The sequence below is a fragment of the Bubalus kerabau genome, chromosome 11 (assembly GCF_029407905.1).
Source record: "Bubalus kerabau isolate K-KA32 ecotype Philippines breed swamp buffalo chromosome 11, PCC_UOA_SB_1v2, whole genome shotgun sequence".
NCBI lineage: Eukaryota > Metazoa > Chordata > Mammalia > Artiodactyla > Bovidae > Bubalus > Bubalus kerabau.
Window position 1 is genome coordinate 77,994,100 of NC_073634.1, and position 13,885 is coordinate 78,007,984.

At 34.9% G+C, this 13,885-nt stretch overlaps 1 protein-coding gene across 7 annotated transcripts in view; it reads left to right on the plus strand.

Annotated features, from left to right (window-relative positions):
• Positions 1-13,885, plus strand: part of ATAD2B (ATPase family AAA domain containing 2B) — a 139,218-nt gene that overhangs the window by 51,612 nt on the left and 73,721 nt on the right. For all 7 annotated transcript variants that reach the window (XM_055540818.1, XM_055540819.1, XM_055540814.1 and 4 more), the window contains 4 exons: positions 227-401; positions 4,694-4,782; positions 7,923-8,082; positions 9,467-9,557. In XM_055540818.1, the coding sequence (XP_055396793.1) occupies positions 227-401; positions 4,694-4,782; positions 7,923-8,082; positions 9,467-9,557 (515 nt within the window). The remainder of the gene's footprint in view (positions 1-226; positions 402-4,693; positions 4,783-7,922; positions 8,083-9,466; positions 9,558-13,885) is intronic.

The window sequence follows — 13,885 nt, forward strand, 5'->3', positions numbered from 1 at the left end:
CTGATTGAGCTATTTCTTGCATCCCGAAGCTTGATTGTTTGAGAACATCCTTGAGGACTCTCAGCAAAGTGAGACTTTTGCCTGTGGACTACAAAAGGCTTTGTTGGTGTCTAATAATAATCAATATACATTAATTCAAACTTATACAGGAGGTGCATACTTTTAAATTGATTATTAGTGCTAATGGTAACACTAATTTAGTTTTATTGACTCTCTATTCCTCTAGAGGCTGTTTGTTTTATGGTCCTCCTGGCACAGGTAAAACCTTGGTCGCCAGAGCGTTAGCTAACGAGTGCAGTCAGGGAGACAAAAAGGTGGCTTTTTTTATGCGAAAAGGAGCGGATTGTCTGAGTAAGTGGGTTGGTGAATCTGAGCGGCAGCTTAGGCTTCTTTTTGATCAGGTAAGTGAAGTCAGCTAATGTGAGAATATCTTCTTAACACTTAATATATTTGGTCTATAAATATTATACAAATTGTTCATAACAAGTCATATTTACCAATCAGTATGTTAAATTTAGGATCAGTAATTGGAATTTGTATGTCTTAGAGGTATTTAATAGCAGTTTCACTAGTACTAATTTAAGATGATTTACAACATATTTATTGAGGTGGCAACTTGGCATATAATAAATACGATGTTAAGTGCTTTTAAGATCCCCTAGATATCCCATATAGCTTATAATCTAACTGAGAGACCAGAACAAGCATAAAAAGTTAAATATCTGTGCAAGAAATATCACAAAGTTTATTATTTATTTTCATGAGTTACAAATATGCTAGAAGAATTCAGTATTAAATGAATGCTTTTGAAAGACTGCGTAAGGTAAATGAATATCATTTGGGCTATCTTTACTATTTATTTATAACTAACTTTAAAAATACCATTTCCTAATACTTACAAAATTAGTCCTGATATAAATTCACTTTTTAATTATTTGGGGTACCGAAGGAAGTCATTCATACATTGTAATGCAACTTATATCTTGTTATGTCTAAGGAGATTCACATGACACTTTAAAAATGCTTAGAGCAAGCATTTGTTGAATACCCATTACTGAGTTGATGTGTATCAAAGTTCTACCTAATTGGTAAAGCATTTCAAATATTATTTTTAGTTACTATCGGTATCCATGTTAAAGACTGCTGTGTTCTAGATAGTGGGTCTAGAAAATGGGATAAAGTAAAATTGTTAACTTCAAGGTGTTCAGTGTCTATTGAGAAGTCAAACATATGCAGTCTTCATGTTTCAATAGGATTTCATAATAATTAGAAAATAATGTAAAATAACGTTGGTGGATTTGGGGAGAATCAGCTTGGGAATACTGGCAAATTGTCCAATGACTTAATTTTAAATTTTTGACAGTATTATACTTTTTGCAACTTGATACTGGGTGTAGAAATGTTTCTTGGTTTTATTAAAAACCATAGCATAAATCATGCTGCTTTTTATAGTATTGCTTTTGTTTTAGTTTTGGTTATTTTGGCTGTGAGGCATGTGGGATCTTTAACTCCATTACCAGGGATCAAACCCACACCCCCTTCATTGGAAAGTGAAGTCTTAACCACTGGACCACCAGGGAGTCTCCATGGTGCTTTTTAAATCTGTGTTTGCTTTATTCGTGTTTCATTTCTATTTCTTTGTGGGCAAGAGATTTGAAATGTTTTCTTTCTTTTTTTTAAAAACTGCTTGTAGTCATTATATGTCTTTTTAAATGACAAGAATCTGCATTCCTAAATTAAGGATATAATCTGTACTCTAAATGAGATGAAGGAGGCGCAGTTGGCCTTCCGTATCTGCCGGTTCTGCATCCACAGATTCAGGCAACGATTTCATCTCATATTGGTTGACTTCACAGATGTGGAATCCATGGATATATAGGGCTGACAGTACTATGCTATTTTATATAAGGAACTTAAGCGTCCTCGTATTTTGGTATCTCTGGGGAGCCTTGGAACTAATGCCCCCCCAACAGATACTGATGGTTGACCATACAATGTATTGGCTAAGAGTTTGGCCTTTGGTGTCAGAAAAATGTTAGTTCATATCTGACTTTACTATTAAGTATATGTGAAAGTGAAAGTGTTAGTCTCTCAGTCATGTCTGATTCTTTGTGACTCCATGGACTATAGCCCACCAGGCTCCTCTGTCCATAGAATTCTCCAGGCAGGAATACTGGAGTGGGTAGCCATTCCCTTTTCCAGGGGATCTTCCTGACCCAGGCATTGAACATGGGTCTCCTGCATTGCAGGCAGATTCTTTACTATTTGAGCCCCCAGGGAAGCCCTATTAAGTATATAACTTTAAGTAACTGAAAGCATCTGATCCTTATTGCCTCTTCTATAAAATGGAGCAAATAATGCCTATTTAATTGGACTAATGTGAATTTTTCCTGAAAGGAAGTGTATATAATTGACTCTTGAACCATACAGGGGTTAGGGGCACCAACTTCCATGCAGTTGAAAATTGGTGTTTAATTTTTGACTCCCCCAAACTTAACTACTAACTGCCTACTGTTGATAGGAAGCCTTACCGATAATATAAACAGTTCAGTTCAGTTCAGTTCAGTTGCTCAGTTGTGTCCGACTCTGCGACCCCATGAACCGCAGCACACCAGGCCTCCCTGTCCATCACCAACTCCCGGAGTTCACTGAGACTCACGTCCATCGAGTCAGTGATGCCATCCAGCCATCTCATCCTCTGTCGTCCCCTTTTCCTTCTGCCCCCAATCCCTCCCAGCATCAGAGTCTTTTCCAATGAGTCAACTCTTCTCATGAGGTGCCCAAAGTACTGGAGTTTCAGCTTCAGCATCATTCCTTCCAAAGAAATCCCAGGGCTGATCTCCTTCAGAATGGACTGGTTGGATCTCCTTGCAGTCCAAGGGACTCTCAAGAGTCTTCTCCAACACCACAGTTCAAAAGCATCAATTCTTCGGCGCTCAGACTTCTTCACAGTCCAACTCTCACATCCATACATGACCACTGGAAAAACCATAGCCTTGACAGTTAACATCCATATTTTGTATTATGTATTATATTCTGTATTCTTACAGTAAAGTAAGCTAGAGAGAAGAAAATGTTAAGAAAAATCATGAGATTTGCAATACTGTACTATATTTACCAAAACCAAAGTTTTACATTGCCTGAATATAAGTTGAATTCTCTCTCAACCTATGTCAGTGTTGTCTTATATAATACAAAACACTGTAGATGTTATACATATTATACTATACATCAAAAATGAAAAAATAATATGAAAAAGAAACTCATATTTATTAGGCATCACGATTCATGCATTGGTAAAGAAACAGCCTTAAATCCTGGTGCTCATTTCTCTTCTTTACTAATAAATGTGAATGGGGCACTGTTGTGTGCATTAAAAACCTGTTCAGACAGATACTCTTTCTCATCAGTGGTTTTCTTAATGGTGTCTGGAAACTTGTCTGTTACCTCTTGGTCAGAAGCAGGTACCTCTTCTATTACCTTGACTGTTTTTTAGTTTTTAAAATATAGTTTTTTCAGAGGAAAATGGCATAGCCAATTGGAAAACTACTTAATCTTCAACCCCAATTTTGTTTTCTTTAAACTTAGAAGTGACTTTTGTTGTTGTTTAGTTGCTAAGTCATATCTGACTCTTTATGACCCCATAGACTATAACCTGCTAGACTTCTCTGTCCATGGGATTTCCCAGGCAAGAATACTGGACTGGGTTGCCATTTCCCTCCAGGAGATCTTCCTGATTCAGGGACTGAACATGTCTCTTGAATTGCAGGCAGATTCTTTACCTCTGAACCACCAGGGAAGCCCTAGAAATGACTTAGTAATTTATTGTTTTAAACAAACTCCCACTTTCACTTTTAAAGTTTACCATCTACTCATGATGAATCCTTCCCAGGAGATTGCTCCAGTGTGTATTTCCAGGTCCTCGCTTTGTTCCTTTTACCAAAAAATGCAAAACACAATTCCATTGTGCATCTTTAGGGCTCCAATCATCAAAAATAGGGGAAAAAAATCTTTGGAATAGCCAATCAAGTTGAATTAAAAAAATCCACATGATTGCAGATGGGTTGGGGCAGGAATCCACTCCTGTGTTCTTGGTCATCTGATACCACTCCATGAATCCTTGTAATTCACCCTCCCTATCCTGAGCACATATGATTTGAATCCAGTGATCTAGCTTCAAGGATTGGGGTCCAGAGAGCCCTCTCCAGTCCAAACCTCTCTCTAAAATTATTGTCATCCTTTGTTGGTGTTAATTTCTTCAGGTTTAGATTCTTCACCTTCCTTTTGCTTTAAGTTTTCATAGAATGACCTTGCTTTTTCTTAAATTATATTAGAGTTTATAAGAATGTTTTTCTTATATCCTTACATGGAAGCTAATTAAAATGTCATTAGCATAAAATAGTCTGTGTTATATGATAAAAGCAATATGAATAGTGTGTTTAAATGTGTTTAATAGTATGTTTAAAATACAGGTATGTGTATGTGTGTAAATGACATGTATGGCAGAATAAACAAATTGAAAACTGTTGTGATTGGAGACTGAGGAGATAGGAGCTTTTCTTTTTCCTCTATAATCTTTCTTACCTGCTGCATGTTGTACCATTTGCTTATATTATCTATTTACTTCTGTTACTTATTAAAAAAACATAGTAATTAAAAATGAAAACTAATACTTGTTTTCTTTTTATCCTAGGCATATTTGATGAGACCTTCTATAATATTTTTTGATGAAATAGATGGATTAGCTCCAGTTCGCTCTAGCAGGCAAGATCAGATCCACAGGTACTATTTCCTAATCTGATTATGTTGAGTTCATATGTTGACATAGTACTAAGACTTAACCCTTGAATTAGTGCTATGAGGCTTGTAAGATGCGAACTGTTTCCTTGAGGAAGACTTCTTTCTTATAACATGTGTGTGCATGAGTGTGTGTGTGTGTACATGTGTGTGCTCAGTCACTCTGTTGTGTCTGACTCTTTGTGACCCTATGGTCTATTACCCGCCAGGCTCCTCTGTCCTCTGATGTTTGTAGGTAGGATTTTCCTATTTTGAATTGAGCTGCTTAAACTTGTGAGCTTCTAATTTTCATCATAGCTGTAATGTTTTTATAATATTTTATTTCTTAAAAAATTTTTTTGTTTCTCTTGTCCCTGTGAATATTTGTGACTAAGCTTTTGCTTGCCTTTCCCCCACCATTTGGAACCTTCATTTATATAAAATGTCTGAAATAATCAAATTCATAAATGGTGCAAAATTTATCAGGTAAATACTAACAGAAAGCTACTATTGCTATATTAGGCAAAATTGTCTGTAAGATGGAAAGCATTATTGTAAATATAAAGAGGATCCCCTTATAATGATAAAAGCTTTAACTTATTAAAAGATGTAATTGTTTAAAATCTGTAATTCCCTAATTACTATATTTCAAACTGTATAAAACAAAAATTGACAGAACTGCAAAGAAAGAGTCAAACTGATCATCATTGTGGAAGAGATCATGTACTTCTTGGTAATTAATAGAACAAAGGAGCATAAAATAAATCCTCTGTAGATTATTTGGGCAACTGTGTTATATGAATCTGATCTTGTGTGCATACTTATCTAAGGCAATATAGAATGAACACTAGTTTTAAACATCATTTATAAAAACATCATATATTATGCCTTAAATCACAATTAATTTCCAAAGTTTAGTAATATACAAAATGTAAGAGATAACAACAAGACAAGCGGAAAATTTTATGTCTGTTATCAACAGCTATTGCTCTAATTCTAAATAATCTATGGTACTAGTGAAATAAAAATTATAACTAATAGTATATGAACTGCAAACAAAGATATACAGAAATCAAGAAATTAAAAAGTTGCTTCTTTGAAAAAAATAAAATTGAAACCAACCTCTGGCACAGTTGGCCATGATAAAAAAATCCATTGATAAAGCAGTATTTAGGAATACAAAATGTGATGTTGTTTTAGATTTTGTAAACATTAAAGATTAAGAGGATAAAAGCTTAAGCTCAAGAGGTTAAAGTATAAAACTTTTAGGAAAAAACCTGTGGGAAAATTTTCATAACCTGTATGTGGAAGTTCACAATATTTTTGGGAAATAGCCAAAAATTGAAAACAGTCTAAATGTCCATCAACATGTATATCAACAATTTGGGATATATCATAAAATGGAATATTGTTTTAGCAATGAAAAGGAATAAACTGTTGTTAAACGATTTCACATGTTAGCAAAGTAATGCTCAAAATCCTTCACACTAAGTATGTGAACCAAGAACCTCCAGATGTTCAAGCTGGATTTAGAAAAGGCAGAGGAACCAGAGATCAAATTGCTAACATCCATTGGATCATGGAAAAAGCAAGAGAATTCCAGAAAACATCTACTTCTGCTTTATTGTCTATGCCAAAGCCTTTGACTGTGTGGGTCACAACAAACTGTGGAAAATTTTCTTCAAGAGATGGGAATACCAGACCACCTTACCTGCCTCCTGAGAAACCTGTATACAGGTCAAGAAGCAACAGTTAGAACTGGATATGGGAACAATGGACTGGTTCTAAATTGGGAAAGGAGTACATTAAGGCTGTATATTGTCACCCTGCTAATTTAACTTGTATGCAGAGTACATCATGTGAAATGCCAGGCTGGATGAAGCAGAAAGTGGAGTAAAGATCACTGGGACAAATGTCAATAACCTCAAGTACGCAGATGACAGAACCCTTATGGCAGAAAGTGAAGAGAAATTAAAGAGCCTCTTGATGAAGGTGAAAGAGGAGAGTGAAAAAACTGGCTTTAAACTCAACATTCAGAAAACAAAGATCATGGCATCTGGTTCCATCACTTCATGGCAAATAGATGGGGAAACAATGGAAACAGTGACAGACTTGAGTTTCTTGGGCTCCAAAATCACTGCGGATGGTGACTGCAGCCATGAAATTAAAAGGTGCTTGCTCCCTGGAAGAAAAGCTATGACCAACCTAGACAGCACGTTAAAAAGCAGAGACATTACTTTGCCTACAAAGGTCCCTATAGTCAAAGCTGTGGTTTTTCCAGTGGTCATATGTGGATGTGAGATCTGGACAATAAAAAAGGCTGACTGCTGAAGAATTGATGCCTTTGGGCTGTGGTGTTAGAGAAGACTCTAGAGAGTCCCTTGGACTGCAAGGAGATCAAACCAGTCAATCCTAAAGGAAATCAATCCTGAATATTCATTGGAAGGACTGATGTTTGAGGCTGAAGCTCCAATACTTTGGCCACCTGATGCAAAGAGCTGACTCATTAGAAAAGACCCCGATGTTGGGAAAGATTGAAGGCAGGAGGAGAAGGGGACAACAGAGAATGAGATGGTTGGATGACATTACCGACTTGACGTATGTGAGTTTGAGCAAGCTCCGGGAGATGGTGAAGAACAGGGAAACCTGGTGTGCTGCAGTCCATGGGGTCGCAAAGAGTCAGACAATTTCAAATAATCATGCTGAGGGAAAGAATCCAGAAGAAGAAAAGTATTTACCGTGTGATCCCATTTATATAAAATTTTAGGTAATGCAAGCTAATGTATAGTGATAGAACTTGGATCAGTAGTTTCCAAGGGATTGGGTAGAGGTCAACGAGGAGCAGTAGGGATGGATTACGAAGGGTGCAAAGAGGAGCATGATGAATTTTACTTTTTTCCTCAATGGTGATAGTTTCACATACTTCAAAATTCAGCAATTTTGTGTTCTTTAAACATATCCAGTGTATTATATGTCAGTCATATCTTCAGAAGACTTAAACCTGTTTAGAGAAGTATGAGAAAGTTAATTGGAACTTAGTTTCACTTTTGAACATGGGTATAAAAATCTTTAAGACTGATAAAAGTTAGTATAAGCAGTAGTTTTTGCAACTTTTTCTTTCTTTCCTCTTTAAAATTTTCTTACAGCTCTATAGTGTCAACCCTCCTTGCTCTTATGGATGGATTAGACAATAGGGGCGAAATTGTTGTTATTGGTGCTACAAATAGACTTGATTCTATAGATCCTGCTCTTAGGAGACCTGGTCGTTTTGACAGAGAATTTCTTTTCAACCTTCCAGATCAAAAGGTAACCGTTTCTGTTTTCAATATAGTAAGATTTATTTCTCATTTGATTATGAAGTGTGTGTTTGTGTGTGTGTGTGTACACACCAGGCTGCCCTGTTCTTCACCATCCTGGAGCTTGCTCAAACTCACATACGTCAAGTTATATATATATATATATATATATATGAAAGAAAATATTTGTTATAGCATTGGTTTATTTTTGGTAGCTGAATGCCCAGCTTAGACCTTGGAATTGAAGTAATAGCTACTGATTCCGGATTTTGTCAACTTTTGAGCAAAATTTATCCTGATAACTTCCAAGTTCTTTTTGTCTTGGTGCTAGATCCCAGATTCCTCACCAAGCCAATAATAATTTTATCTTGGTTATAATTTGCTTTTTCATAGTCTTAATCTCCAGGATCCCCTGGAGAAGGAAATGGCAACCCACTCCAGTACTCTTGCCTGGAGAATCCCATGGATGGAGGAGCCTGGTTGGCTACAGTCCATGGGGTCGCAGAGAGTCGGACATGACTGAGCGACTTCACTTACACAATCTTAAGCAACTCAAGTAGCAGTATTGAGGCAATAAGGACATTCAATTTTAGAAAGTGTTGTTTTTCCCCTGAAAGAAGGCAAATGTGAAAAAAACATTCTGATGTGACTTTTCAGCTGATTATGAATTCTTATACTTCAGTGTTTCTTTTTTTTTTACTGTGGGAGAAAAAGAAATTTAATTTGGAACCAAGATGTTAAAATTTTGATTGTGTTATACAGTTAGATTTAAGGTAGAGAATGCTATTTTGAAAGAAAAAAAATCAAGGTGAAATTGTGTAAACCTTTGGTTTTTTCAGTGAATTCAATTACTATTCATGGAGATTACCTTGTTATGTATTAAGTGTGAAAGCATTCATGAACTTATATGACAGTGTGTATTATATTTCTTTACTTAATCTAAAACTTCGACTTCAAACTGTAATGACACTTTATGCATATTAGAACCAAAAGGATCTGATAAATCTAAATATATAGTTTGTTTAAAAGTTATGGATATTATAATGCATTGAAGTTTTTTGCTTATACATTTTCAGATGGTAAAAATGATGTGGAGGAAAGGGAAATTTAGTTTTGAGTTCTAGTCCTACATCAAGTTCTTTTACCCCTCAGACTATTACATGTCCTAGTTTGTGAAACAAGGATCTCTACTACATGGCTCCCAGGGTTATTATGGGAATCAGAGTTAACACGGATGCCAAGCTGTTTATGCTTCTTTTAAAATAAACAATTGCTTTTCTGGGATATGGTTAGTTGATGAATTTGTTTCATCTGATACATTTTGGGGTTGATGATATTTTATTTGTATTTTTTTCCTTACTCAAGATTTTATTTATCTGTGCTTTTCTTCTTAGGCAAGAAAACACATTTTACAGATCCATACCAGGGACTGGAATCCAAAATTGTCAGATGCTTTTTTAGGTGAATTGGCTGAAAAATGTGTTGGTGAGTGCTACTATTTGAATTTTTGATTGTCATTGTTTGTTCTGCTCAGCCTCCCTTTCCCCTTATATTTGGAATGTGAATGAGTATAATTATATTTTTGTGCAATAGATGGCTTTGCTTTCAAATGTAAAAAATTATTTTAAACATTTCACTTGAAGTTTGAACACTTCTAAATTAGAATTTTAGCTGCCATTAGGTGTTTTGATTAACAAAGCTCCGTAGTAATAATGCCTTTCATTGAATGCTGGATTTCCAATCTTATTACAGTATCTCCTTTTAGGAACTGTTCCCTTTTAGAAATTTTACTAAGAAAAATAAGCTTAAACAAGAGGTAAAGATCCATGTATAGGGCAGGACTTTTACTTCGCAGATTACATGATGGACTCATCTTCATTCTGGTGGTGTAGAAAGAAGTTGAGTGAGAGGAGTCTTCAAAGAAAACACTTAATGACATCTGCTATATTTCCCTAAATGTTAAACTCTCCAAGTTAATGTTAAATTATTTACAGAGTAGAAGATCTCCTACAGAGTGAATGAACACTATTGCCCTAAAAGGATATGGTGAGAGTATTTTATGAGCATACATAGGAGATGGAATTCAGAGGTTTTAGAATTCAGGAGTTTGGCACTAATTAGGTCTGAAATAAAAATGAATATGGTATTAAGCAGCTGAATATACACGCAGGTATTTTTCTTTCATTCTTTTTCTGTCTTTTGTCTATTTTTCTCTCATTCTCTCAAAAATATAGATTAAAAAAATCTCTCCATGAACTTTTTAAGCATTATGAAAAGTTCCCCTAATAAGTCCACTAACAATCAGCAGTCTACTTGGGAAAAGTTTAAAGTTACCAAAACCAAAAAGAACAACTTAGTTAAAAAATCATTGTGGTCCACCATCAAATAATTAAAACTTAAATAGAACATTAGTCCATTCAGTTAGCTACATCCGAATTATCCTCTTCATCCACAGGGACCTCCATCTCCGAAGCAGCATACCTCAACTTTTGAACCACAAAGACCTCGACATCTTCTGGTGAGGAGAAAACGTAAATCTCTCCAGCACTACTCCAGTTTAAGCTTTGCCTGGTATAAGAGAGCATGCGCCAAACCCATTTCATGTAAATTTGGCTTGACCTTTGCAAAGCCTTGTGCTGCTTTATGGGAGAGGGTGGTATTTGGTACAAAATCCAGTCTTTGCCCTTTTTGAAAATTTGACCCCTTTTATTTCCTGCTACTTTTATGATATTGTGTTAGAGTACAGATCAGAATGGAAAGTCTTTGTTGATTGGTCTGTGAATTTGTCACAGAATGATCCTTAACTGAAATAAGCAGTAGTCTTCAGATAATCTTGGAAATTCCCTGAGTAATCTAAAAATTATTTTTTATTGCCCTATCTACCATCTGAAATATTATATACTCTAATTCGTCATCCTAAATATTAGATTCTCAGTTTTCTTTTTAATTTCCAAAGGCCACTACTTCTCATTTTACCAGGTTATTTATTTTAGCTTTTAGTCAGTTTCTTACGTTAAAAAAATTTTAAGACATACTTTGTTATAGGACTGAAAAACTTCTCTTGCCTTTTTTGGGGGTGGCGTTGCTGGTTTAGAATCTGCTTATATATATATATACTATTTTCTTCCTGGAGAGTGACATAAAAATTATAATTAACTGACTTCTGATTTTGTTTGTGACATTTATTTCATTTAAGAAACCAATTCACATTAAAAAAAATCAAATGCAAGTCTTCAAACAGGAATGAAATAGCAATACACTTTAAATTCATTATGAAGTTACCACTTATGTATCCCAAAGATGTTTTAACATGTATGGGTTCAGTAGAGTGAAATTTATGCCTTGCAAAAGAGTAAGCAGGTTTTTGATGAAGAACCGAAAACAGTTGACTTTTTCTTAGAGGTTATGGATTTGGTAACTTTTATCTTGAAATGAATTCCCAAGTACTTGGAGGTTTGCATGCTTCATAGGTGTGATTTTTAGTAGTCTTCAAGTAATTTCGGTATCCAGAACATGTGCATAAATAGTAGGAGCTTAAAGTTAATGAAGATCTTCTATCTAATCATATTTGTCTATTCATTTTCACTAAGAAGGTTTAAGCAATGAAAGGGTATCTGTCAATGAGGCATCTTAGCTTGTGGACCTTCGCTGTTTGGTATTTTACTTAAAAAGTAGCTTCATAAAATTTTATTGCCTTTCCTAGTTTATAGCCTCTTTGAATAGTTTATACTTTCAGTCTTTCAGACAAATCTCCATCCTAACAGTATTCAAAATGCTTTTTTTGTGTGTGTCTAAGATATGTGTGTTTATCAGACTATTAGAATTGTAATGGTAGAACTGGTATGCTTATGGAATTCTTATGGAAGGGATATTGATATTTTCTCTAATATCAACTTCTAACTCTCAAAAGAGGCTATATTTCAGTATTTCTAGAATAGTCATACATCTATTTTCTAAACCAGGACCCTTTGAGAGTGAAAAAATACGCTGTTTAGGCAAGCGGCCTAAACCAGGACATGTGATCACACTTGATATAACCTATTTAGCCTAGTTATGATATACCTTTAATCCTGTTTTAGAGTCTAGTAAGGGAAGTGTATAAAGTATTGCTACAGCCCATGGGGTTGCAAAAGAGTCAGACCTGACTTAGTGACTAAACAAAAGGAAAATACATTATTAACTCAGTAGTTCTCAATTTTTTGTTTATCAGAATGACTGGTAGTTTTCTCAAAATACACATTTATGATATTAAACCACCACTTAGTGATTCTGATTCACTGAGTTTGTTGGTAACCTATTTTTGATTCATTTTCATTGTTTATTCAGAAGGCTAGTCAAGGTTGACAACCACAGATATAAACTACTAATTCTCATTCATGAACAAATATAACAAAGATAAATCCTGTAATTTATAGTCTATTGGTTATGATAATCCATGTGAAAATTTATTTCTTTCAAGTAAAACTTTATTACTAATGATGAAATTCAAACTTTCAAGGAAAAAATTAGAATTTTTTTTTAACAAAATGGATAATAAGCCACACGGCAGTTCTCAAAGGGTGCTGTATGACTTATATTTGTCACTGTGAGCTGACAGCTTGCTAACACTTAAAAGACTATAGTGATAAGACTATAGTGCAGTGATATTAACAAATGTGATTTTTGGTATTGTTAATAAAATGTGTCAATATAAAAAATCCATATAATTTAGGGAAGAAAATTTACTTCTTTAAATGGAATCTATTATAGTTGATAAACTCTAAAGTTATCTTTAATAAGTTAAGAAAAAATGAATAGTAGATTGCTAATTATATTATTAACATATTACATCAAACACAAATGTTATGGGCAACATTTACTGTATAAAATAACTTTTAGTGACTTTTTTCTGTTCCGCATTGTTTTTGAGCATTTTTTTTCCTTTTTAACTTAGACTTTTAGCACTTAAAAATTGAATCATATAGGATATTCAGTAACTGTATATACTTTTAAAGAAGTAAAAGGAGTGTGGTTTATATTTTTTTGAAGGTGGTAGTTTATTCTTTACTTCCTCTGAAATGGATTGTTTGATTAACTTTATGTCTGAGCTAGTGTTCTACAGTTACTTTGTTGAATTAATGTCACAGATATGTATGGAACAGGAAAAGATAGTTTTTTTGGGGGAGGGGAGGTTCATTCCTTAAGAAGTAGAAAATAAAATGAGAGAGTGATGGTGTGATCACTCACCTACAGCCAGATATCCTGGAGTGCAAAGTCAAGTGATGCCTTAGAAAGCATCACTATGAACAAAGGTAGTGGAGGTTGTGGAATTCCAGCTGAGCTATATCAAATCCTAAAAGATGATGCTGTGAAAGTGCTGTACTCAATATGCCAGCAAATTTGGAAAACTCAGCAGTGGCCACAGGACTGGAAAAGGTCAGTTTTCATTCCAATCCCAAAGAAAGGGAATGCCAAAGAATTCTCAAACTACCACACAATTGCACTCATCTCACAGGCTAGTAAAGTAATGCTCAAAATTCTCCAAGTGAGGCTTCAACAGTACGTGAACCATGAACTTCCAGATGTTCAAGCTGGATTTAGAAAAGGCAGAGATCAAAGGAACCAGAGATCAAATTGCCAACATCCGCTGGATCATAGAAAAAGGAAGAGAATTCAAGAAAAACATCTATTTCTGTTTCATTAACTACACTAAAGTCTTTGACTGTGTGGATCACAACAAAGTGTGGAAAATTCTTCAAGAGACGGGAATAGACCACCTTACCTGCCTTCTGAGAAACCTATATGCAGGTCAAGAGGCAGCAGTTAGAACTGGA